General features: G+C 37.1%; 1 protein-coding gene across 2 annotated transcripts in view; it reads left to right on the top strand.

The window, feature by feature from the left end:
* The window catches only part of LOC128548321 (polyamine-transporting ATPase 13A3-like), a 117,747-nt gene that overhangs the window by 72,994 nt on the left and 16,804 nt on the right, over positions 1-27,949 (top strand). For both annotated transcript variants that reach the window (XM_053522807.1, XM_053522808.1), the window contains 14 exons: positions 1,356-1,417; positions 6,943-7,087; positions 7,517-7,630; positions 11,783-11,942; positions 12,483-12,603; positions 12,782-12,906; positions 14,726-14,901; positions 16,274-16,387; positions 17,107-17,186; positions 18,202-18,354; positions 19,936-20,032; positions 22,366-22,438; positions 25,123-25,273; positions 27,046-27,191. In XM_053522807.1, coding sequence (XP_053378782.1) covers positions 1,356-1,417; positions 6,943-7,087; positions 7,517-7,630; positions 11,783-11,942; positions 12,483-12,603; positions 12,782-12,906; positions 14,726-14,901; positions 16,274-16,387; positions 17,107-17,186; positions 18,202-18,354; positions 19,936-20,032; positions 22,366-22,438; positions 25,123-25,273; positions 27,046-27,191 — 1,717 coding nt within the window. The remainder of the gene's footprint in view (positions 1-1,355; positions 1,418-6,942; positions 7,088-7,516; positions 7,631-11,782; positions 11,943-12,482; positions 12,604-12,781; positions 12,907-14,725; positions 14,902-16,273; positions 16,388-17,106; positions 17,187-18,201; positions 18,355-19,935; positions 20,033-22,365; positions 22,439-25,122; positions 25,274-27,045; positions 27,192-27,949) is intronic.

Below are 27,949 nucleotides of genomic sequence, written 5' to 3'. Positions count from 1 at the left end.
AGATCTCAGGAGATGCACAAGCGCCGAGTATGATCAGTCCTTGCAAAATCCACGAGAGCCAAATACAAAATCTAGACTCAGTTACAGTTGTAATGACCACTTTATTTCGTACCTCCTCCTTTTTGTTTGTTGTTTTGTTATCAAATGAAATCTTTATTATTTGTCAATTTTAAAATAGAAATTAGTGAAGTTTTGAAGTTTTTGTGTGCCCTATTTATAGAACTGTGTCAGGTCATGAATATTAAATTTAAAAAGTCTGTCAACATACAATAGAAAGGTACAATACAGAATTTTTTTCTGCCTGTTCATATTTACTTGTGAAATACAAGCAGTACTTTTGGCAGAATTTATATTATATAGGTATATAATAAAATGGTTGAATCATCTGTGGGTTTGAGCAATCCAAGCACAGAAAACTTTTGTTTGTTTTGGGTGTAACGCCATTTTTCAACAGCATTTCAGTCAACACTAAGATTTGTTGGTGAATACGGCCCAGGGCTTTAAAGACATCCAGAAAATGTATATGAGGATTGTCAAAATATGATGGCGATTGCTTTGAATACCAACATAATAATGTCTTATTTTTACTGTCTTTCAATAGATTTTCCTCACTATATCATACAGGTTGTTGTCAGCTGTACCTTACAGCAAATGTATGTTAATCTAGTACCCCACAACCCATTAGATCTTCATGTACATTTTACGGATGTCTTTAACTCAATCTACTGTGCGGAAATTATGAAGACTTGGCGTTGGCGTCACAAGTATTTCATTTATACCTTTGGTTGTTTGTTATGTGTTTAATGCCGTTTTTCAGCAGTATTTCAGTCATGTAACGGCGGGCAGTTAACCTAACCAGTGTTCCTGGATTCTGTACCAGTACAAACCTGTTCTCCACAAATAACTGCCAACCTCCCCACATGAATCAGAGGTGGAGGACTAATGATTTCAGACACAATGTCGTTTATCAAATAGTCAGGAGAACATATGCCCCGCCCGAGGATCGAACTCGCGATCCGTAGACCGACGCTCTACCTACCGAGCTAAGCGGGCAGGCTGAAAACTTTTATGAGGAACATGGCTAGGGACTGCATGGTGGAGTGCTCAAGTCATAGCAGTAGCAGTAGAAAGAGGCCTCATTCAGTGTCGTATAATGTGGAAAACTACTTAAAAAGAAAGGGCAAAAAAAGTATCTTTGTAGAAAATATTTATCTAACAAACATATTTTCTGTTTACAATCTAGGTACTTTGCACACATTTGAATGCAGCACTATTGTTGAATATGAAGTGTTTTATAAACAGTAAATATTACAAAAATTACAATCTATTTGAAAATATTTCTTTTTGTTTTGTAGACTGGTACTCTGACAGAGGATGGTTTAAATATGCAGGGAGTGGTACCAGTCCATAATGGAAGGTAAAGTTGATAGTTGACTTGATAATTTTCATTTAGTATAGGTGTTTATCGTGTCACTGAAATGACAAATTGCGTGAGGAATAAAATAACAAAACCAGAACAAAAATATCTGATCATTATGAATTTTTTGGTTTTTTTAGCTCCACTATTCGGAGAATGGGGGGGGTGGGGGGGCGCTATACTACTCGCCCCGGCGTCGGCATCAGCGTGACCCTTCTTGGTTAAAGTTTTTCGGCAAGCTTTCTTTTTCTGTCATATCTTTGTTACTATTGCTTATATCTAACTTTACATAAACATTGTCCAGTATGCAAACAAATTATGTATAGGGACTGGGCCCATTTTATCCAGGGTCAAGGTCACCGAGGTCTTATACTTAGTTTATTTTTAAGGTTAAAGTTTTTTGGCAAGCTTTGTTTTTCTGTCATAACTTTGTTACTTTTGTTTACATCTTACTGTAAGTTCTCATAAACATTGTCCAGCATACAAACATAGTATATGCAGGGGTTGGGCCCAATATACCCAAGGTCAAGGTTACAAAGGAGATATACTTGGAATCATTTTCATGTTAATTTTTTTCGAAAGCTTTATTAATAGACATATCTTTGGTACTGTAAAAGATGATGACTGGAAATTAAAAACATATGTTTATAATCATCATCTGCATGTGTGGTTACATACCCCATAAATCTAATTGTATTTTTGACAGAATTATGCCCCTTTTGTACTTAAACTTTTTTTGCAATCTTCGCTTTCTGGATATTACTTTAATGCAATATAAGATAAAGGCTTGAAACTTAAAATGTATCTTTACCACCATCATCTGCATGTGTGGTAACAATCCCCATAACTCTGATTTGTATTTTTGACCAAATTATGCCCCTTTTATACTTAAATTTTTGTTAACAAACTTCGTTATCTGGACATTACTTTGGTACTATATAAGATAATGACGTGAAACTCAAAATATATCTTTACCATCATCATCTGCATTTGTTGTAACAATCCTAATAACTCTGATTTGTGTATTTGATGGAATTATGCCCCTTGGTGTATCTTTCTCTTATCGTAGAGGTCTCTTATTCAGGCATATATTCATTTTACTGTTGAATCCCCGAATAGTGGAGCTCGCTGTCTTACGGACAGCTCTTGTTCTGTTTACTGATGAATCAAGCATTGAAAAAGGTATCACATATACATTGCTTCCAAAGATCAGAAATAAAAAAAAAAACAAAAAAAAACTAAAAAATACCTGAAAAAAACACTAAATAAATGTTAAGATGTGGGAGCTTTTTCTAAGGTAAGGTTAGGTAATTCAAATCAAAGAATAATTCAAACCTTAGATAATCCTAACAGACTTATTTTCAAATTGATAATAGTTTCTTTTGTAAATTTTTGAAGGTTTTCTCAGGATAACTGTTCTTTAATCTTACAAAATGTAGGACCCCTTAGTTTACTGGCAGTTGAGGTTTTTGCTTAAATATTTAGTGTTGACAATTTTTGTAGTTTACCTCATTACATGTTCTTTATTAGCTAATAACCAGTCAGGGGTGTAACTGTTTCAAGTTATCACAGTTTATAACCTATTTGAGTTACTGCTTATTCTTTGATAACTTGTTTCAGTTATCATTAAATATTACAAAGCCCTCCTGTGCCGATTCCTCATTTTGAATGAGACTAATGCGACTATTTCCTGAATCCTTGAACTTTCATCTTTCCAGTTTTGCAGTAATTTTTTATACGCAAGGCTGATAAAGCTTTACAGAAAAGATTTAAAGCTATAAAACTCTTAGCATCCCATTATGCTTATCAGGTCATGATCAGACTAAAAGAGAATTGGATTAACCTCAGTTTGCTAGTAATTTCACTTTAAAGGTCACTTTGTGAGAACAGCAAAAAGACTTTTTTAGCTCACCTGTCACAAAGTGACAAGGTGAGCTTTTGTGATCACGCAGCATCCGTCGTCCGTCCGTCAGTCCGTGCGTGCATGCGTAAACTTTTGCTTGTGACCACTCTAGAGGTCACATTTTTCATGGGATCTTTATGAATATTGGTCAGAATGTTCATCTTGATGATATCTAGGTCAAGTTCGAAACTGGGTCATGTGCAGTCCAAAACTAGGTCAGTAGGTCTAAAAATAGAAAATCCTTGTGACCTCCCTAGAAGCCATATTTTTCAATGGATCTTCATAAAAATTGGTCAGAATGTTCATCTTGATGATATCTAGGTCAAGTTCGAAACTGGGTTACGTACCGTCAAAAACTAGGTCAGTAGGTCAAATAATAGAAAATCCTTGTGACCTCTCTGGTGGTCATATTTTTCATGGGATCTGCATGAAAATTGGTCAGAATGTTCATCTTGATGAAATCTAGGTCAAGTTCGAAACTGGGTCACGTCCATTCCAAAACTAGGTCAGTAGGTCAAATAATAGAAAAACCTTGTGACCTCTGTAGAGGCCGTATTTTTCATTGGATCTGTATGAAAATTGATCAGAATGTTCATCTTGATGATATCTAGGTCAAGTTAGAAACCGGGTCAACTGCGGTCAAAAACTAGGTCAGTGGGTCAAATAATAGAAAATCCTTGTGACCTCTCTAGAGGTCATATTTTTCATGGGATCTGCATGAAAATTGGTCAGAATGTTCATGTTGATGATATTTAGGTCAGATTCGAAACTGGGTCACGTCCGATCCAAAACTAGGTCAGTAGGTCAAATAATAGAAAAACCTTGTGACCTCTGTAGAGGCCATATTTTTCATGGGATCTGCATGAAAATTGGTCAGAATGTTCATCTTGATGATTTCTAGCTCAAGTTCGAATTGGGTCAACTGCGGTCCAAAACTAGGTCAGTACCAGGGCTCCGGAAATTTTGATAACTCAATCGGTCCGAAACGAAAATGGTGACATCGGCGCTACCCCACCCCACCCACCGCATTCCCAATATTACTTATTTTGTAAAACGTGATAGAGTAAAGAAATAAGCATGTCATGCATTAAAACTAAGTTACCGGTCACCGCGAGTTACCATACAATGAAGACAGTGTTTCAGTGTTATGTGTGATCGTTACTTTGTTTAAATTTCGATGTTTTTCCTGCTTTCCTGCAGGGATAAAATTGCCGGCATTGACACCGTGTACGTAACTAGTCTAAAAGCCAACGCACGTGACTTCGGTACCGTATACACGGCAGATACTTTGTGATGTTTCCTCATTCTTTGACGGAATTCTATAAAATACAATGCGTCAAAGTGAATTACACAACACATATTCTCTGCTAAACAGCCTCAGTATTTTAAGAATACTCTGCCGCGGACCAAATGTGTGTTATGTGAACGCTGAGATCGAATTTCCCGCATGTATAGTACCAAAAGGTCACGCGGGTTGGCCACGCATATTTCATTTCACTTACGTTGTACTTCAATAAGCAACTACATTATATAAAGTTATATGTTCTCTTCTGATGTAAACAAAATTTCATTCTGAAACGTTTTTTAAAAGACCAATTTGATAAACAGCGCCACTTCAGTTTTCTATATCATTCATGTTTGCCGGTCCATTTTTTTCTTTTTCTTTTTTGTACAGTCGGATTTCAAAGACGATTTTCTGCACTTGTTTCAACTGGAGCCCCAACAAATGAATCATGTAATTTTTTCAAATCAAGTAATCGTAAAAAATATTTTTATCGGTTTTCCGTGTGATGTCTTTTTAAATCAAAGACCTATAATGTACATGATTAAATGCAGTGACCATTTGTTTTTTACCCGTGATCAAACATAACCTTTTTAAATAAACCATCCGTCGGATTCTAAATAAAAGAAGTGGATCCCCGTCGAAATGATTTGGATCCAGTCAGAAACATTTGGAAACCAGTCAAAAATTTTTAATACATGGCAGTCGGCTGTCTGCTAACATTAAAGGATGTGCCGCGCGAGCGCTGATTGCGTCACGTGCTAATTACGGACCGATTATCAAAGTGACAATCAGACCGATTGACACGTTTATTGATTATCTGAGGGTGCGACCAACAATTTCCTGCTTGGCAGGTGATCGTGTATTGAGATATCAGACCGAAATTTATACTTTTCTCCATTTTTACGGGACCGATTTTTTCCGTTTTTTCACTTCACGAATCGGTCTGAAAAGTCAAAAATCGATCCAAAACCGACAAACCGGCAAATTTCCGAAGCCCTGGTCAGTACGTCTAAAAATAGAAAATTCTTGTGACCTCCCTAGAGGCCATATTTTTCATCGGATCTTCATAAAAATTGGTCAGAATGTTCATCTTGATGAAATCTAGGTCATGTTCGAAACTGGGTCACGTGCAATCAAAAACTAGGTCAGTAGGTCAAATAATAGAAAATCCTTGTGACCTCTCTGGAGGTCATATTTTTCATGGGATCTGCATGAAAATTGGTCAGAATGTTCATCTTGATGATATCTAGGTCAAGTTCGAAACTGGGTCACGTCCGGTCCAAAACTAGGTCAGTAGGTCAAATAATAGAAAAACCTTGTGACCTCTGTAGAGGCCGTATTTTTCATTGGATCTGCATGAAAATTTATCAGAATGTTCATCTTTATGATATGTAGGTCAAGTTTGAAACTGGGTCACGTGCAGTCAAAAACTAGGTCAGTAAGTCAAATAATAGAAAAACCCTGTGACCTCTGTAGAGGCCATATTTTTCATGGGATCTGCATGAAAATTGGTCAGAATGTTCATCTTGATGATATCTAGGTCAGGTTTGAAACTGGGTCACATTTGGACAAAAATTAGGTCAGTAGGTCAAATAATAGAAAAAACCTTGTGACCACTCTAGAGGCCATAGTTTTCATGGGATCTGTATGAAAGTTGGTCTGAATGTTCATCTTGATGATGTCTAGGTCAAGTTTGAAACTGGGTTACATGCGGTCAAAACTAGGTCAGTACGTCTAAAAATAGAAAAACCTTGTGACCTCTCTGGAGGCCATATTTTTCATGAGGTCTATATGAAAATTGGTGAGAATGTTCACCTTGATGATATCTAGGTCAAGTACAAAACTGGGTCACATGCCTTCAAAAACTAGGTTATTATGTCAAATAATAAAAAAACCTTGTGACCTCTCTAGAGGCCATATTTTTCAATGGATCTTCATGAAAATTGGTCAGAATTTTTATCTTGATGATATCTAGGTCAAGTTCAGAAGTAGGTCACATGAGCTCAAAAACTAGGTCACTGTGTCAAATAATAGAAAAAACGACGTCATACTCAGTTCATGTGGGGGCAGGTGAGCGATTCAGGACCATCATGGTCCTCTTGTTTGAATAACTTACCTGAGTTATCAATATTTTATAACTAATACAGGTTATAAAATGCTTGAAAAAGTAACTGAAATAGGTTACATAACAAAACAGTTACACCCCTGTCTGATAACATGTTCTTTAGTTAATAACATTTTCTATAGCTAATAACATTTTCTTCATAAGCTACTATCATATTCTTCTTTAGCCAATAGAATATTCTTTTAGCTAATAACATTACCTATGTGTTTTAGTTTCCAAGGTGAGATTACAAACATGCTGTTGCTGGAGAAAGGTCTTTTAATGGATGCCATGGCAACATGCCATTCTCTGACCTTGATTGAAGGTCATCTCAGTGGTGATCCCCTAGATCTAATCATGTTTGATTCCATTGACTGGGTAAGTAGTGGAATTTAGACATAAACCAGGTAATTCAGAATTATTATCGTTGGTGAATTTGGCCTCTAAGGCTAAGTGGTTAAGGTTATATACTGTGAAGTCTGATACTTTAGGGATGGTTAAAGTTTGCTATTTTTTTAGAATTTGAGTTTGTTTTCAAGGTAGAATAATCATGATTTATAGCCAGCTTATGGAATATATAGGACTATTAAAAATTATCGCTTTTGAGTACAGTCCATGAACACTGGACTTAGACTAGGCTTAGTGCTGTAACATAACAGAAATACTCTTGAAAAATGGTATCAGACCCATATCAAAATAAAGTCAATATGTTATTGTAATTCTTTATGTAGAGATAATATCTTGCTGGACCAGCAGAATAGTGAAAAAAAAGAAATTAGCTTATAAGGTGCACATGTATTTTGTCAGGTTCTTGAAGAAACAGGGGAAGATAACAGTAAATTTGATATGCTCGTACCAACCATTGTTTACCCAAAATCATCCAGGGAGCACACCATGACAGCCGAGGAGCTGAGCAATATTGTAAGTTATAATGGTCAAGGCCATAGACCTTGTCCTGAATTCATTTAAAATTCTTGGCCCATATATCAGGGCCCACGCTGTCGTTCGCCACTCGAGCCATTTGGCGAATCTGCGATGAAAGTGGCGAAGAAAAATCGCGAGTGGCGAAAATGAAAAAATGTTCGTAATTTGGACCGCCATTTTGTTTCAGATGTTCTAAATCGTAACCTCCGAGAAATTATGTTAAAAAACAGTTGACTGGTTCCGATAATTTTACCTTATAAAATTAACTTATTTCGGGATAGTACTACCCAGTCTGCGTTTACTTTACATATAACAATGTGTAATAAACATCTTGACACGTGTGAAGATGCAATTTGCAATCAATTAGCAACCGATTATCGGGTTAAAATAATCTTTTTGTTTGTTGTCATTACGGCAGATTAAATGATTGATGCCTTTAATTTCCATGGATCAAATAATTGATAAATAAATCGGCAAAATAATGAATGGTTTGATGATTTTTTTTACGTTGTCACCACTGTCAGACAGTATCTTAGTCACAGGCACGGGTCCAGTGTATTTTTTGTTTAATATAAAAATCCCTTTTTTTTCACACAAATATACTTTTTATGTGAGTCAAATGAAAAAAAAAAATGACAAAAAATCCGGCCACAATATCATACACGACACTGTGACCGGATTTTTGTCATCATTTTTTTTTCATTTGACTAACATATAGAAAGCATATTTGTGTGAAAAAAGGTTGTTATCCCCCGCCGATGAAATCGGGAGGGGGGTATTGAAATGGCGTTGTCCGTCCGTCAGTCAGTCCGTCCGTCCGTCCGCAGCCATTTCTCAGCAACTACTTGGTAGAATTTCATGAAACTTGAAATAAACATGAACCAACATACTGCGATGATGCCCGTCAAGTTTTTTTTTTGATTGGTCAATTTCCCTCAGAGTTATTGCCCTTGATTTAATAAAAAATGTCTGTCTGCAGCCATTTCTCAGTAACTAACAGGTAGAATTTCATCAAATTTGAAATAGACATGAACCAAGATACTGCGCTGATGCCCGTCAAGTTTTTTTTTTGATAGGTCAATTTCCCTCAGAGTTATTGCCCTTGATTTAATGAAAAATGTCCGTCTGCAGCCATTTCTCAGTAACTAGCAGGTAGAATTCCATCAAACTTGAAATAGACATGGACCAAGATACTGCGACGATGCCCTTCAAGTTTTTTTTCGATTGGTCAATTTTCCATTTAGTTATTGCCCTTTAATTGTTTAAAAATCCACAGATCTGTACATAACAAACCAACCAATTGGAAGAATTTCATTAAACTTCTTCCATTCTTTTCCATGCACATTTATTATAAACATGTGATGTTGTGTACCTACACCTGGTCACCACCTTACATTGGTCACCCCCCTCCCTCTCTCCCCCCCCCCCCCCCCATTTTTTTTTTTTTTTTTTTTTTTTTCATTTTTCGTTTTCTACCAATATTTATAATCAACATGTAAACTGTTGTATCCTCCCCCCCCCCCCCCCACCACCACCTAAACAAACCATTCATTTTCTTTTAATTTGATTTGACTAATGAAATTATTTGCTTCTTGGTAACATTCTTAACTTTTTGCAGGATATATTTTTTTGCCGTTCCTCAACTCTGACCCTTTCGGCGGGGGATTCCAATTCATCGAATTTGCTTGTTTATTATATTAATCAAAAAAAAAAAAAAAAAAAAATACACTGGACCCGTGTCTGTGATCTTAGTAAGTAATTAGTAAAGGTGTTTGCCAAGTTTTTTGAATGTCTTTAAAAGTTAGGAATGTATTTGAAATGTAATCCTGTATCAGGGTAGATTTCTCGGAAGCACAGAGCACCAAAAACACAACCCCCGGGCCATGCATTTACATAGTAGGCCCACAACAAAAAGAAGCTGTAATGGAAAAATATTTCAGACAGGTTGCTTCAAACATCCAACAACATTTTAAAATACAAAACTTGCTTTAGAGTATACCCACTTTCATTCAAAAGTCCCCCTATATAGCTAGAATATCACCATTTGCTTATGGGAAGTAACAAAATTTTCAACGCACCGTGGGAAGGGAAACCTCTCCAGCACCCTCCCTACCGTTCCCGAGAAAAAAGGTGGCTCCAACTTTTTTCAGCCCAGTGTGGGCCCTGATATATGGTAAAAGCAGAAATATTCACGAGGTCAGTTACCGAGTCTTTACATCTTGCGAAAATTAATTATCGCGTAAACATTCACGATTAGTTTAATTAAATTCAAGTAGGATACCAGTTTTACAATTTCGCGAATATTAAACCTTTCTGAACATGCTTAAAATTTCAATTCTCAAAATTTGAGCCTTAAAGTACATTGAGGATCCAATTCTGCAATATATGCTTGTACTTTAGACTTGCACTTCAAACTGCTAACTTTACTTTTTGGTTTCTTGATATTAAATAAACCCATATTTTAATGAAGCTATGCATGTATTCGCTACAGTTACAGATTATCCAATACGTTTCGGAGCCTGTGTAGGTTACTGACTTCAATCACTTGACACTCACTGCTTTTGGCTCTAAACCTTGCAAGGTTGTAGAATTCTTTCATGTGTGGAAGTCCAGTCGGCTTACAGAAAGTTGATGGTTCTACCCATTTCCCTAAAACAATGCCAGGAGGGGTACCTGGGTGTTCTTCTTTATCATCAAAAACTTGGAAGTAGCCATATAACCTTTGTACCAGTATGGCTTTTAACCCAGCAAAAAAAAAACTAAACTATTCACATAAATGTTCTATAAACAAGAATATTTGACATTCTCACCTTCAGACTTTGAATAGTAATGTATATAGGATCCACTGTCTGAAATCATGATTTGAGTAAGCCATTTGTGCATCATTAAAATACTATACAGTGAAACACCGCTCGCTCGAGCATCGATGACTCGAGCACCCGGGCTCGCTCGAGCAATTCATGTGGTCCCGGCCGATTTCCTTCTATTTTCTATGTGATATTACCATGGCTGGGTCGAGCATCGATAACTCGATCGCTCGAGCATGACACCTGGTCCCTGTGTATTAATTTACTCTTTGTTGCTTCTGGCTAACTCGAGCAGAGGTGTCAAAATTTTTCACACCTTCGGCAGTCAGAATGTATCGGTTAATTAAACATTTTCACACACCGTGAGAATTGCGGAGTCTATTCCCAGACTATCTTAAATGTTTGTTTGTCGGTATATTTGATATTATGATGAGATTAATTATTGATAAAAGCTTAAAAAAGTTTTATTGATCAAATATCGATCAATTACTTAAAGCATCTTTTCTGCGGAATCGAGACGATAGTTACGAGATCTTAGTAATTTAATCAGCAGTTGTTTGCATGCAAATGAAGGAAATAATATAGCCGTTTCATAAAATTGAGACGATAATTATGATATGCACTTGTTGATGAATAAATTTTTTTTAAAAATCTTAGTTGTTTCTTCGCATGTGCCATTTACAAATTACATATTGGAACGTCTGTCAATAGATAACGTTTGTAATACGTTTGTTTTTGAAAATGTCACACGTATGTTATTATTACGCATCACCGTTTACTCAGCAAAACGGTCCCGATGACAATTGGTAAAACAAACTTTAGTTTTCTTTGTATGTTGGTCAATGTTTGGGTCGCTCGAAACCATGGATAACTCGAGCATTTTGCTCATCCCCTTGCGACCTCGAGCAAGCGGTGTTTTACTGTATATAGATGTATTTTAGCTAGGTAGAGCATTATTATATTCTGACTAAAGTAATGAATTTTAATGACTTTTTTAGAACAGTAGAATAGCATTATCTTCAGGTAATGCCGTATGTTATTCATATTGATGGACTTAAGACAAGAGTTTTAAGTCGCTCATCTTTACTGTTTGATTTGTTGGTAGTGAAGTTGTTAGTTGTAGAGTACCGGTTATGTTTGATAAGGAATCAAGATTCTAAGGTAATTAAACTGAGCTTGGAAACCAGTCTGATAATTCTGTCTTGCCATTGGTCAGTATCAAAGTCCAGATCAGACCAACCAATCAGATACTAGAGTTTTGAGACAGGTTTTATTTATTATCTTCAGGCAGGAGTCAAGGGTTATGTTTAGTACCAAACAAAATACATATTTAATACTTTAGGACAAGCCAGGTGTACAGCTAGGTATCGTGAGGCAGTTTACATTTTCATCAAGTCTACAGCGAATGTCAGTTATAGTGAGAAGAATTGGTGGCACACAGTTTGAGATCTTTTCTAAAGGTTCACCGGAGATGATTACTTCGCTGTGTCAGCCAGATACAGGTAAAACTCCGTGTTTTTTCCATGTAAAATAGCTATAGGGCAATAAACTGGAATCAGAATAAGTCATGGAGTGATGTAGCATTACAGATGTTGCATTTATTCACTCCCATACAGGGGCTCTCCCCCTTCGACCTTGTTGGGGACCTTCAAAACCCCGGCTTATTTTAACGATTGCTACTTCAGCCCTGTTATCACCCATTGGATAATACTGCAGCAAATTATTTGGTAAATACCATGTGACTCCTACACTGTACAATAATAACTTTGGAAAGTTTTTTGTTTTGCATGCTTTTTTGGCAAATTAAACATGGTTTTGAGGTTAGATGCATAGTAATCTAATCATGAAGAATCGGCCTTCGTGATTAGATTACTAGGCATCTGAATTCAAAACCTATATCGGTTAATAAGGTTGACTGAAGGTGACTGTAAATAAACCTGAATAAAACAGTTTATCTGTTAGACCACTGCACCTCTGCATATATAAGGCAGCACATGTGAATAGCTGACTTCTGTTAATTGTTAATACATTTTACGTTTCAGTTCCTGTTGATTTTCATGATGTGCTGACATCATACACCCAGCATGGATACAGAGTTCTTGCCCTTGCCTGGAAACAACTTCCAAATAAGTACAACTATGTGAAAGTTCAAAGAGTGCAAAGGTAGTTGTTCTATTGGTTTTTGTATTAAGAATGTAGAAATAACTGTTGAAAAAAAAATTGAGTAATAGGTAAAACTTACAATTACGGTTAAACAGCTACAGTAAAGGAGAACCAAGATTACCCGCCAACCATTATTTCAGGTATTGAGATGATAATGTACACTTGAAGTTTTTTACAGGGAGAGAGTGGAGACCGGCCTTACATTCCTGGGACTATTGATAATGGAGAACAAACTTAAGCCAGAGACAACCCCTGTCATAGAACAACTAAATGAAGCCAACATTAGAACTATCATGGTCACAGGTACGGGTCATCATTATTTATTTATGCGTCGTCCTCATCATTTGCCTTTTAAACACTCTAGAGGTCACATTTGTGGCCCAATCTGTATAAAACTTGATCAGAATGTTAGTCATGTGGGTCAAAATCTAGGTCAGCCCGTCAAATCAAAGGAAAATCTTGTGTACACTCTAGAGGCCACAATTTTGACTCAATCTTTATGAAACTTGGTCAGAATGCTTGTCTTGATGATTTTTAGATCAAGTCCGAAATTGGGTCATGTGGGGTCAAAAACTAGGTCAGTAGGCCAGATCAAAGGAAGAGCTTGTGAACACTCTAGAGGTCACAGTTGTGACCTAATATTTATGAACCTTGGTCAGAATGATTTTCTTGATGATTTCTAGGTAAAGTTCGAATCTGGGTCATGCGGGGTCAAAAGCTAGGTCACCCTTCCAAATCAAAGGAAAAACTTGCGAACACTCTAGAGTAGGGCTGGGACGATTTCAAAATTTTGAAACCGATTATTCTTTTGTTTGCAATCGAATCGAACTGGTTAATCGGCTGCCATATTGAAAATGCTGTTTTCTTTACTAACAATCATATAAAGGTACTTCCAGCAGCTGGCTTCATTAGAAACTTACCGACTTGATCGTTTGCAAGCAGTCTGACAATTAATAAGTCACACTTTGGTGTATTTTATTTCAAATATATCACAACAGGCAAATCCGAGACTATTGATTATATTCACTTGATGTGTTTTAGCGGAAATATACTGTGGATCTATGTGCTGGTCAGTGATATGTATAAAGTAGGACTTGTGATGTTTATTGTTTGAGAGCGATTACTGGTTTTGCAAAATTGAAATTGGTTTCACCTAGTAATCGAATCGCATCTGATTAACCGAATAATCGTCCCATTCCTACTCTAGAGGTCACAATATTGACTGAATCTTTATGAATCTTTGTCAGAATGTTTGTCTTAATGATTTATTCTAGTGAGCGATATAGAGCCATTATAGCCCTCTTGTTGTACATTAACATACAACGTTTATTTTCATCTTACTACATGTTTGACGTTGCAGGAGTGAAATAAAACCATTACATAAAATAGATAATACTCTAGTGTAATAAAGCTTTAACCTCAGTGTCATTTAAAGTCTAGTTGATGTTGGTCAGATTCACTTGTTTATAATAGTTAAAGAAAGAGCAATCTTTTATTTTTCGGCAGGAAAAGCTAACATGTGATTTAAAAGATTATTACATTTGTGACTTTCTACATAAGATTTATTAAGCTTGTTGAATAAAATTGATAAAATGCTTGGCACAGCCTCGCGATTTATTATTTTATTCAACTCTCTTAATAAATTCAATATGAAAACACACTCGTATAATATCCTCTTTGTAACCATCACCATACAAAAAGAATATTGAGATATTGTAAAAGTGTAGGGGATAATATTTTGCAGTTGCATCTGTCCATGAAAAATTTTCTAAATCCCATTTTTAAATGAAAAATAGTAAAATGAAATCATCCCATTTGTGTCCCAAGAAAATAGCCATTTTTTGCTCAAACCATGAACATTATATGATTTAGCAGTTACTAAGTTGGCAGTCTGGAAACAAGAAGTTAAAGTTCCCTACAACTCTTTACCTAAAACACTACTAGTAAAAGCAGAAGCACATCCATGCAGTCTGATCATGGTCTGCACTAGTCGCCATTCAGTCAGTATATCTTTTTGGTAAGTACCCCTTTTAACAGTTAATGGTATTGTCCAGATGGAAAGATGGACCAGTCCATTACCAAAATTTAGCAGGGTAAAGGGTAATATATCAGTGTTTTACAGGTGACAACATGCTGACAGCTATCAGTGTTGCCCATGATTGTAAAATGGTAGGACTGACAGACAAAATTGTAGTTGTAGAGGCACATATTTCAATGAAAGATTCTACTGTCCCACAGATGTGGTTTGTTAATGAAGACAGTAATTCAAGAATTGCAAAAGAGAATTTCTTCAGTAGTGTAAGTAGCTTGATGGTATCTGATAATCACATTGCTTAAGTTAATGCATATGCAATAAATCAGGTAATGACACTGATGTAATAGTAAAATAACCTGTGATGTATTATGACCACTTGATTGTCAGCAGCTTTGTGTCAGGATTTATATTTAGGTCCAGTTGTTCTCCACTTTTAGAACCATAGCTTTGAAACATTGCATACTTTCTATCATTATTAGATGAATAAGTAGAGCAAGAACTGTAACTCTCACTTGAATTTTGTCAGAATTATGGCACATATATTTAATACTAAGAAACATGATGTTTCTTGGGGGCCTCCGTGGCCGGGTGGTTAAGGTCGCTGACTTCAAATCACTTACCCCTCATCGATGTGGGTTCGAGCCTCACTCTGGGCATTGAATTCTTCATGTGAGGAAGCTATCCAGCTGGCTTACGGAAGGTTGGTGGTTCTACCCAGGTGCCTGCTCGTGATGAAATAATGCATGGAGAGGCACCTGGGGTCTTCCTCCATCATCAAAGCTGGTAAAGTCATCATATGACTTGAATTGTGTCGGAGTGACATTAAAACCCAACTTAATCAGAATAAATTAAATTGAAGTTTCTTGAATAAGTGTTGTCTGTTGGTCCGGTTAACTTGAATTCTACAAGAGCTGTGGTTTTGAAACTTTGAATTACATGAGCATTTTACATATCCCATTGCAACTTTGAACATTTACAGTTTTACTTTTAATTTTAAATCTTTTATTTCCTTCAAAAAATGCTATTTATGTAAGGTTATGCTTACTGTAGTAGAAAAAAACAAAACAACACATTCTTAGCTTATTACAGACACGGATAGGGTTATTTCATGTACTAAGCTTGTTCTACTAAGTTGCCCACCATTACCTGAAATAATCCTTGGAGGGACATCTCAGTTCTCCTCTACAATGGCTATTTAACCTTCATGTTCAATATGACCTAGAATCTTTTTGAGAACTATTTCAGCATCTTGAATTTATAGATCTGTAATGACAATAGGTAATTTCTGTGTGATTGCTTTTAAGGCATTCTTCAGATGATAATGTAGCTCAGTTGGGCACCTTGCTACCCATTCATACTAGAGAATGACCCTATCACATGTTAAAGGAAAATTATGTTATCAAGTAGATATTTCGCATTGCCAGTATGGCTTACAACCTTAAGCCATAAATGTCGCTAATGTGAGTTCCTTGCCAGCTGACAAATACTGAAATTCCAACTGCAGACTACAAAATATATCTGACATTTGTCATTTTAAATCCAAATATCTAAAGAATGTAGCACTTAGATATTGTTCTTGTGAATAGTTGTTGAATAGCTTTGTTTTAAACATGGTTTATTTGATTGGTGTTTTAGGAAGATGGTGTTACAGGGATACAGATAGAGGGAGATAACTCTAACATCAAGTTTGCCATGTCAGGTAAATCTTGGGAGATTGTCAGACTTCACTTTCCAGAACAGTTACAGAAGGTAGGTGCTTCATTTAATCTCTGCAGGTATCATAAAGACATTAAATATCTCTGTAAGTCATTTGTCCACTGCCTGCGATTTATGTAGGTAACTTGTCATTTACCTGTACAGAATAAGTCACTGTTAGTACAGAATTCAGAAAAACTAGGTAGATTAATTGACTGGCTTTACTTAACTGGAATACTGTTGAAATGTACTTCTTGTCCATAATTATGCGCTTGAAACAGGATGTATTATGGGAACACATGGTGGCAGGCAGCATCCACAAATGTTGTCCACTACCTAATTTGAACAGTTGATAATTTATCCAATGTTCACCAAACTTTGTAACAATGTTTATGGGTGTCATATCTCAACCAGATGTGCCGGCCGGATTCTGTAAGCCAGTCTGGAGTTTTGGGCGTTGAGTTACACATAGTTATGAAAATTGAGTGTCATTTCTAACTAAGCAGTTCTTGACCAAAGTTTGTCACAGTCTTTATGGGCATAGATCTTTAGACAGAATTGATAACAAGATCGATAGTGCCAGAAATAAACAGTAATATGCTGTTACAGTTTGTATAAAATGATGTATTGAACTGCAGTTTATTATTCTAGGTGCAAGTCAGTTACAATATGAAGAAGGTTTGGAATTATATAGATGCATTTTGTTGATTTATTTTTCTATAGGGCAGATTCAGATTTTATAGTGAAATATATGTATATGTACTTATTTTCAGATACTGGTACGAGGTGTGGTGTTTGCGAGAATGTCGCCGGAACAGAAAGCACAGCTTGTGGAGGCATTACAAGGTCTTGGGTATGTCACTTTCTTTTCCAGTCACACATGGTTGTTGTTTTTATGCCCCCGAAGGGAGGCATATTAGTTTTCAAGTGTCCGTCCATAAGTTTGTCACACCAATGTTAACTTTTTGCATGAAGGCACTTTACTCGTGAACCACTGCACCCAGGACCTTCAAACTTCACATGCTTATAGTACTTATTGAGTTCACGACCCCTAGAGACTTTGGGATCAAAGGTCAAGGTCAAAGGTCAAGGTGCTGCGGGGGCATTTGTCACTATTATGGTGACAGCTCTTGGTTTGTTTCATTGTGAAACCAGTGACAGAATCCCAGCACTGGATTGGATATTCCATAGCTAAGTTTTGAAAGTTGCATTTTGGAACTGTTCTGCAAAACCAGCTATAATAATCTGATGCCCTACTACTAAAGATTCTCAACCAACAAGAGTATGTATGCAAAGGAAATCTTTCTGAATTTCAAAAGTGCTGAAGTTGTCACTTACTGTGATGTCATTTGATTTAGTAGGCATGGAATTTTATGGTTCAAATGTATGGGAATTTTATTTTTTTGTTCAAGGATTAACCTCAAGAATTAACTTCAAGGATTAAGCAAGCAGTCCATGGAAATTATTCCCCAGGAATATTAGTGATTTTATATGTGGAGTACATGTCAGTAATGATGAAATTTAAAGGTTAACGTTTAGCCTGCTGGCTGCAAGTGATTCTGCCTTTGTGACCAATGGTAACTGAAGTCATGGTCTGTACTGTTTGCTATTCAGTAGGTAAATTTTCATTGAACACCCCTTTGAATTATAACTATTAGTGCCAAAATTGAATTATGAACCAGTCCAGTTTAGAAATTAAGCAGGGCAAAGTTTAAAAGGATGCTTCCATTTTAAATACTGTTTTTAGGTTTGTGTGAAGAAAGGTCAATAAATTTAAAGCCCAGAAGAAATTTTCCCAGAGAGCTGTGTATTGAGAAATGACAGATGGTAGTATAGTGCATTTATTGCATATTCTATTTTGTTTTCAGGTACTATGTAGCTATGTGTGGAGATGGAGCCAATGATTGTGGAGCTCTGAAGATGGCACATACAGGAATCTCCCTGTCTGAAGCTGAGGCCTCCGTAGCATCACCATTCACATCAAAAAATCCAAATGTTGAGTGTGTTCCCACTGTTATAAGGTATATGTGTTAAAAAAGACGGAAAAATGCTATTATGTGAGTTTTACAGTTCAAATTCAGTTTAAGACTACTTGTGTATGTTTGTGACTCTGTCATAATGGTCATGGAAAGAATATTATGTATTGTGTAAGACCCATACTTGGTACTAAAAAGATTAAGATCACACTTGGATTATTTCAAAACAGTTATATTAGCAAAAAGTAAGGGTGTTTTTTATTATCAAACTTTTATTGTAACTGTAATTATACCCCCACAAAACGAAGTTTGGGGGCGGGGGGTGTATATAGGAGTGAGCTTGGCGGTCGGTCGGTCGGTCCGTTGGTTTTGCATGGTTTCCGGATGATAACTCAAGAAAGGATTGACCAGTTGAAATAATTTTTGGTACACAGGTGTAACATCAGAAAATACAGGTCAAGTTCGAATTTGGGGTCAGTAGGTCAAAGGTCAAGGTCACAGTGACCCTGAACAGTTGAACGGTTTCCGGATGATAACTTGAGAACGCTTGGGCCTAGGATCATAAATTTTGGTACACAGGTGTAACATCATGAAATGCAGGTCAAGTTCGACTTTGAGGTCTGTTGGTCAAAGATCAAGGTCACAGGACTCGGAACAGTTAAATGGTTTCCGGATGATAACTTGAGAATGCTTTGACCTAGGATCATAAATTTTGGTACACAGGTGTAACATCATGAAATGCAGGTCAAGTTCGACTTTGAGGTCTGTAGGTCAAAGGTCAAGGTCACAGGGACTCGGAACAGTTAAATGGTTTCCGGATGATAACTTGAGAACGCTTGGGCCTAGGATCATAAATTTTGGTACACAGGTGTAACATCATGAAATGCAGGTCAAGTTCGACTTTGAGGTCTGTAGGTCAAAGGTCAAGGTCACAGTGACTCAGAACAGTTAAATGGTTTCCGGATGATAACTTGAGACCGCTTGGGCCAAGGATCATAAATTTTGGTACACAGGTGTAACATCATGAAATACAGGTCAAGTTCTACTTTGAGGTCAGTAGGTCAAAGGTCAAGGTCACAGTGACTTGGAACATTTAAACGGTTTCCGGATGATAACTTAAGAATGCTTGGGCCTAGGATCATGAAAATTGATAGGGAGGTCGGTTATGACTAGCAGATGACCCCTAATGATTTTGAGGTCAGTAGGTCACAGGTCAAGGTGACAGTGACCCGGAACATTTAAACAGTTTTCGGACAATAACTTGAGAATGCTTGGGACTAGGATCAGGAAACTTTATCTGGAGGTTGGTCATGTCAAGCAGATGACCCGTATTGATTTTGAGTTCCAAAGGTCAAAGGTCATTTAAACCTTTTACGGACAATAACTTGAGAACGCTTGGGCGGAGGATCATGAAACTTCACAGGGAGGTTGATCATGACTAGCAGATGACCTCTGTTGATTTTGTGGTCAGTAGGTTAAAGGTCAAGCAAGTTCAGCTTTGACATTGGCTTAGTTCTGTGACAAGGCCATATTGTGGGGGTATAATTCGTCACTCTTGTGACAACTCTAGTTTTAGAGTGCACTGTCTAGAACAGGGATATTGAATTAACACTTCTATTTTCACAGGGAGGGCAGAGCAGCACTGGTGACCTCATTTGGTATATTCAAATACATGGCATGCTACAGTCTCACACAGTTTGTGTCTGTTCTCATCCTGTACAAGGTAAAGTAGTTTCTTTGCAGTTCAGGCTTGCTTTGTTGGAATTTCGTTGTAAACAAGTACAGGAGGTACCATCTGTGGTAACAGAAATTGTAAATCAGCATTGCAAAGTTGATATTTTATTTTGTGTTCCTCCAAAAGGTGGAGCATATAGTCACAATCATGTATGTCCATCTGTCTGTCTGTCCATCTGTCTGTTTGTCACACTTCTTGCTGTAGGATAATTAAAAAAGTAATGATCATTGATGGTACCAAGTTGAAACTTAAACAGCTCATTGAGAAGTAGTGCAGTGACAAGGAACCATTACTCTAAGTGTTGACCTTTTTCTCCCTTATCTTAAAACCTTTGGCCATAATACTTTGTAAGATATTTATTTGATGCTTTACATATTGATTGAGGTCAGTGAAGGGAGTGCAACAACACTGACAAAGAACCATAACTCTAGATGGTCCCATTTTTAGCCCACCATCATGGGCTGTTCAAATCACTCTGCGTCCGTCATCCTTCCGTCTGTCCGTCCATCCTTCCATCCGTTAACAATTTCTTGTTATCGCATCTCCACAGAAACTGCTGGGGGATTTTGACCAAACTTTGTCAGAATGATGTATTTGTGCCCTAGTTGTGTCCCCCTGAAAATCAAACTGGTTCAACAATTTTTGAGTGAGTAATGGCCCTTGTTTATTTTCATAATTTACATAAATTTATATAGGGAAAATTTTTGAAAATCTTCTTATACAAAACCACAGGGCCTAGGACTTTGCTATTTGGTATGTAGCATCATCTAGCGGTCATCTACCAAGGTTGTCCAAATTATTTCCCTAGGGTCAAATATGGCCTCGCCCCGTGGGTCACATGGTTTATGTATATAGACTTATATAGGGAAAAACTCTAAAAATCTTCTTGTCATAACCTACAACATTCAAATTTGGACCTTATGTATAGTTTTGATTGGCTAGATGAACCTTGACATGAGTTGACCTTGATCTTGACCTAGTGACCTACTTTCCAAAACGGCAAGGCATATAGCCTTGATATTTGGCATGTGACATTATCTCATGGTCCTCTATGAAGATTATTCAAATTATGTCCCTGGGGTGAAAAGAGGCCCCGCCCCGGGGCTCGCAAGTTTTACATAGACTTATATAGGAAAAACCTTTAAAAATCTTCTTGTCTAAAACCACAGGGTCTGGGCCTTTGATATTTGGTTTATAGCATTGCCTTTTGGTCTGCTACAAAACATTGTTCAAATTATAACCCTGGGGTAAAAAGAGGCCCTGCCCCAGGGGTCACAAGATTTACATAGACTTAAATAGGAATTTGTTTTTAAAAATTTCTTGTCTAAAATCATAGGACCTAGGCCTTTGGTATTTGGTATGTAGCATTGCCTTTTATTCCTCTACCAAAATTGTTCAAATTATAACTCTTGGGTAAAAAGAGGCCCTGCTCCGGGGGTCTCAAGTTCTACATAGATTTATATAGGAAAACACTTTGAAAACCTTCTTGTCTGAAACAGCAAGGCAGCAAGGCCTATGCTTTTGATATTTGGTATGTTGCATTGCCTTGTGGTCCTCTACCAAAATTGTTCAAATTATGCCCCTGGGGTGAAAAGATGCCCTGTCCTGAGGTCCCAAATTTAACATAGACTTATATAGGGAAAAGATATTTTTGTCTTTAAGTTCAAAGCCTAGGCCTTTGATATTTGGTATGTAGCATTGCCTAGTGGATCTGTAACAAGATTGTTCAAGTTATGCCCCTGGGGTGAAAAGAGGCCCCACCCTGGGGTCACTTGTTATATGAGTTATATAGGAATAAATACTTAAAAAATTATCAGATCATATTTCCTAGACTGTTTGATTATAAATACCTGATGACCCCAAGCGATTAGGGGTCACTTGATTGACCTTGCCTACTGACCTACTTTCTTGTTTTTTTAAGATACAGACTTGAAATTTGGATGACATGTACAGTTTTGCTCACTGATCTTAAAACTGACTATGAATGACCACGATACTTGCGGAGAACAGGTTTATACTGGTAGAGAATCCAGGAATACTGGATAGGTTAACTGCCCGCCGTTACATGACTGAAATACTGTTGAAAAACGGTGTTAAACCCATAACAAACAAACAAACAAATCAATGACCACGAATGTGACCTACTGACCTACTTTCTAATATTTTAGCATCAGTTTGCCATTTTAAACATGTGGCTCATATTACTCAGGTGAGCAATTCAGGGTCATCATGACCCTCTTGTTTAATTTATCATCTTGCTTAGTAATGAGAATTTGTTTTTGTTATATTATACATTAATTTTATAATTTTATTTGTTACAGGTTGAATCTAACTTGACAGATTTTGAATTCCTGTATATTGATCTTATTCTTCTGACCTCACTCAGTGTTACATGTAAGTATAGTGCACAGTCAATACTGTGGTGAGAACTTGCTTTTTCTGAATATTTAGAAAAAAAAATTGAATGTTCGAAATCTAGACATACTGGTATTTCTCAAGTTTAAAATGGTGTATCACATTTAATGGTACTATACATATTCTTATGCACAAGGTCTTTTTGAATTAAACAAGTAACAGAAAGGGTGATCTTACTTCCAGAATGGAAAGCAAGTTACTACATTTAGCATCAAGTTTCCCATTCAGGAATTAGGGAAAAACCCAGTGGTTGACTTCCCGAACAGGATGTTTCCCCAAATGTTTTTATGCCCCCGAAGGGAGGCATATTAGTTTTCAACTGTCCGTCCGTTGGTTCGTTCGTTCGTTCGTTCGTTCGTCACAACGTTAACTTTTTGCATGAAGGCACTTCACTCGCGAACCATTGCACCCACACGACCCCTACTGACTTTGGGGTCACCAGGTCAAAGGTCAAGGTCACAGGGGCCAATGTTATTTTTTTGCATGAAGGCACTTAACTCGCGAACCACTGCACCCAGGACCTTCAAACTTCACATGCTGATAGTAGTTATTGAGTGCACGACCCCTTCTGACTTTGGGGTCACATGCTGATAGTACTTATTGAGTACACGACCCCTACTGACTTTGGGGTCACCAGGTCAAAGGTTAAGGTCACCAGGTCAAAGGTCAAGGCACTGTGGGGGCATTTGTCACCATTAGTGACAGCTCTTGTTATCAAGGTGTTAAGTTGAAGGTTTTTAAATACTTGTTTCTAAACACCATAGAATGATGTGACTTTAATATAAATAAAAATTGTCCTACCTGAAATATTTGGGCAGTGTGATTGATTAATCTTAAAACTATTTGCCAAACTGTTATTTAAAAGTTTCACCGTGTTGGGTTAAAATGTGCTTTCAGAACTGTTGAAAACTTTAATTTTATTAGAAAGTCTTTTGTTCCTCAAATCATGTAGCAATCTTTTTTCCAAAATATTTTAACTTAGTATTGTTACAGATTGTTGTACCCCCCAACAACAAAGTTGTAAGGGGGGATATACTGGTTTCAGGTTGTCTGTCTGTCAGTCCGTAGACGCAATCTTGTGCGCACCATCTCTCCTTATCCCCTTGACACAATTTAATGAAACTTCACACAAGTGATCAGTACCAACAGTAGTTGTGCATGGGGCATGTTAGGTTCTTTTAGAAAAATTTTTTGCAGAGTTATGGGACTTTGTTTTTTTGTTACTATACTATATACATAGACACAATCTTGTGCGCACCATCTCTCCTCATCCCCTTCACACAATTTAATGAAACTTCACACAAGTGATCAGTACCAACAGTAGTTGTGCATGGGGCATGTTAGGTTCTTTTAGAAAAAAAATTTGCAGAGTTATGGGACTTTGTTTTTTTGTTACTATACTATATACATAGACACAATCTTGTGCGCACCATCTCTCCTCATCCCCTTGACACAATGTAATGAAACTTCACACAAGTGGTCAGTAACAACAGTAGTTGTGCATGGGGCATGTTAGGTTCTTTCAGAAAAAAAAATTGCAGCATTATGGGACTTTGTTTTTTTGTTACTATACTATATACATAGACACAATCTTGTGCGCACCATCTCTCCTCATCCCCTTCACACAATTTAATGAAACTTCACACAAGTGATCAGTACCAACAGTAGTTGTGCATGGGGCATGTTAGGTTCTTTTAGAAAAAAAATTTGCAGAGTTATGGGACTTTGTTTTTTTGTTACTATACTATATACATAGACACAATCTTGTGCGCACCATCTCTCCTCATCCCCTTGACACAATGTAATGAAACTTCACACAAGTGGTCAGTAACAACAGTAGTTGTGCATGGGGCATGTTAGGTTCTTTCAGAAAAAAAATTTGCAGAGTTATGGGACTTTGTTTTTTTGTTACTATACTATATACATAGACACAATCTTGTGCGCACCATCTCTCCTCATCCCCTTCACACAATTTAATGAAACTTCACACAAGTGATCAGTAACAACAGTAGTTATGCATGTGGCATGTTAGGTTCTTTCAGCGACAAAAATTGCAGAGTTATGGGACTTTGTTTCTTGTTAACATACTATGTACATACAATCTGCATATGCAATCTTGTGCATGCCTAATCTACCAAACCCTTGCACACAATTTAATGAAACTTCACACAAGTGATCAGTACCAACCCTAGTTGTGCATGGTGCATGTTACATTCTTTTAGATAAATATTCTGCATAGTTATGGGACTTTGTTTTTTGTTACTATACTGTATACATACAGTCTATATACATACAGTCCACATAATTATGCAATCTTGTGTGCGTCAAATTGCAATGTACTGTGTCAGTGCATGCGGGGGGTACATTCATCACCTTTAGTGATAGCTCTAGTTTACTTTGTTATGAGTAGTAATTTAAAAGTAATTTTTGTAACACTTGCAAAAATAAAATACTGGGTAATAGTCTATAAGTTGATGATTGTTTTTTGATAAACTGCATCTTTTGTCAAATTTTAAAAGCTATTTCGTTGTTTTTTTTTTCTCCTGTATTAATTACTCAGATGATTACTCAGTTTAAAATTATAACATTTGAAAGCCAAAATATTCTATCATAAATTCATGTAATTTATGTTTTATTGTAATATGACATGAACTATATTTTAGATGGAAGAACAGAAGCATACCCCAAACTTGTGAAGGAACCACCCCAGCTACGTCTGACCAGCCCCGCCCCAATTATGTCACTAATACTTCAGATGCTTATACAAATAGCTGCACAAGTTTTCTGTTTTTACAATGTCCAGCAACAACCCTGGTGAGTATGTTTTTACAGGTCAAGTGATACTTGTTAACCAGCACATGTGGTCAGTTCTTATATATATCTGTGTTTAAAGACATGAGTATCTGTGTTCAAGGACATCAGTAGTGTGTTCACAGACAACAATAGTGGGTTCAAGTACATCAGTAGTATGTTCACAGACAACAATAGTGGGTTCAAATACATCAGTAGTATGTTCACAGACAACATTAGTGGTTCAGGTACATCAGTAGTATGTTCACAGACAACAATAGTGGGTTCAGGTACATCAGTAGTATGTTCACAGACAACAGTAGTGGGTTCAGGTACGTCAGTAGTATGTTCACAGACAACAGTAGTGGGTTCAGGTACATCAGTAGTATGTTCACAGACAACATTAGTGGTTCAGGTACATCAGTAGTATGTTCGCAGACAACAATAGTGGGTTCAAGTACATCAGTAGTATGTTCACAGACATCATTAGTGGTTCAGGTACATCAGTAGTATGTTCACAGACAACAGTAGTGGGTTCAGGTACGTCAGTAGTATGTTCACAGACAACAGTAGTGGGTTCAGGTACATCAGTAGTATGTTCACAGACAACAGTAGTGGGTTCAAGTACATCAGTAGTATGTTCACAGACAACAATAGTGGGTTCAAGTACATCAGTAGTATGTTCACAGACAACAATAGTGGGTTCGGGTACATCAGTAGTATGTTCACAGACAACAATAGTGGGTTCGGGTACATCAGTAGTATGTTCACAGACAACAATAGTGGGTTCAGGTACATCAGTAGTGTGTTCACAGACAACAATAGTGGGCCCGTGGCCGAGTGGTTAAGGTCGCTGATTTAAAATCACTTGGCCCTCATCAATGTGGGTTCGAGCCTCACTCGGGGCGTTGAATTCTTCATGTGAGGAAGCCATCCAGCTGGCTTACGGAAGGTCGGTGGTTCTACCCAGGTGCCCGCTCGTGATGAAATAATGCACGGAGGGGCACCTGGGGTCTTCCTCCACCATTAAAGCCATATGACCTATCATGTGTCGGTGCGACGTTAAATCCAACAAAAAAAAAAAAAAACAATAGTGGGCTCAGGTACATCAGTAGTATGTTCACAGACAACAATAGTGGGTTCAAGTGCATCAGTAGCTATTTTCAAGGACATCAATAACCTGTGCATGGACAATAATGTCTGTGTTCTAGACATAAATGACATTCGTATCTGTGTTCAAGGACATAAATATTTGTGTTCAAGAATATTAGTATCTTTGGTTAAGGTCATTAATATCATTGTTCAAGGACATTAATATCTTGGTTCAAGGACATATCTTATTTCAAGAACATTTATGCCTGTGCTCAAGGATATTTGCTGTTGTGCTCAAGGATTTTAAGGTCTGTGTTTGTTCAAGGATATTATCTGTGTTAAAGGATTTTAAGGTCTTCGTTTAAGAAAATTAAGGATATTAATATTAGTGCTTAAGAAAATTAACAGCTGTGTTCAAGGGTATTAATATTAGTGTTTAAGAAAATTAACAGCTGTGTTCAAGGGTATTAATATTAGTGTTTAAGAAAATTAACAGCTGTGTTCAAGAGTATTAATATTAGTGTTTAAGAAAATTAACAGCTGTGTTCCAGAATATAAAATGTCTTGTGTTCAAGGATCCGTGTCTCTGTTCAAGGATTAACTTTCCTCAGTTGGCAATATCAATATGTTTAAATGAAACATGCAAACAAACATTTGATTTTGATCATTTAATTTAATCTATTGACTTACATTGTTCTTCAAAGGTTTGTACCACATGTACATGAGGAAGAGTATGATTATGCGAGTTACGAGAACGTGGCAGTTTTCTCCGTATCTGTGTTCCAGTACATAGGTCTTGCCATAGCCTTCTCCAAGGGTGCTCCATACAGGAAACACATGTTCTCTAATTGTAAGTACATCAGTCTTGCCATGGCCTTCTCCAAGGGTGCTCCATACAGGAAACATATGTTCTCTAATTGGTAGTACAACAGTCTTGCCATAGCCTTCTCCGAAGGGTGCTTCATACAGGAAACACGTGTTCTCTAGTTGTAAGTACACCAGTATTGTCAAAGACTTCTCCAAGGGTGCTCCATACAGGAAACATATTATGTTCTCCAATTGTAAGTTCAATAGTCTTGTTAAAGCCTTCTCCAAAGGTGCTTCATACAGGAAACATATGTTCTCTAATTCTAAGTACACCAGTATTGCCATAGCTGTCTCAGGTGGGTTCCTTACAGGAAATGTGGTAATATTCTCTAATTATAAGTTATCAATCTGGTGATAATCTTCTTCAATCAAAGGAACTGCCTTCAGTAAACTCGTGTTTTTAGCTCATCTGACTACAAAGTGCTCAAGGTGAGCTTTTGTGATCACCCTGTGTCTGCCGTCGTCCATCCGTCGTCAACAATTTGACTGTTAACACTCTAGAGGTCACAATTTTGACGTAATCTTAATAAAACTTGGTCAGAATGTTACCCTCATTAAAATCTTGGACGAGTTTGATATTGGGTCATCTGGGGTCAAAAACTAGGTCACCAGGTCAGATCAAAGGAAAAGTTTGTTAATACTCTAGAGGTCATAATTTTGGCCTTATCTTAATGAAACTTGGTAAGAATATTACCCCCAATAAAATCTTGCAAGAGCTCGATATTGGGTCATCTTGGGTCA

This window comes from Mercenaria mercenaria, chromosome 14 (genome assembly GCF_021730395.1).
Source record: "Mercenaria mercenaria strain notata chromosome 14, MADL_Memer_1, whole genome shotgun sequence".
NCBI classification, from domain to species: domain Eukaryota; kingdom Metazoa; phylum Mollusca; class Bivalvia; order Venerida; family Veneridae; genus Mercenaria; species Mercenaria mercenaria.
Note: the sequence above shows the minus strand (reverse complement) of the source record. Positions and strands in the feature narration are given on the sequence as shown.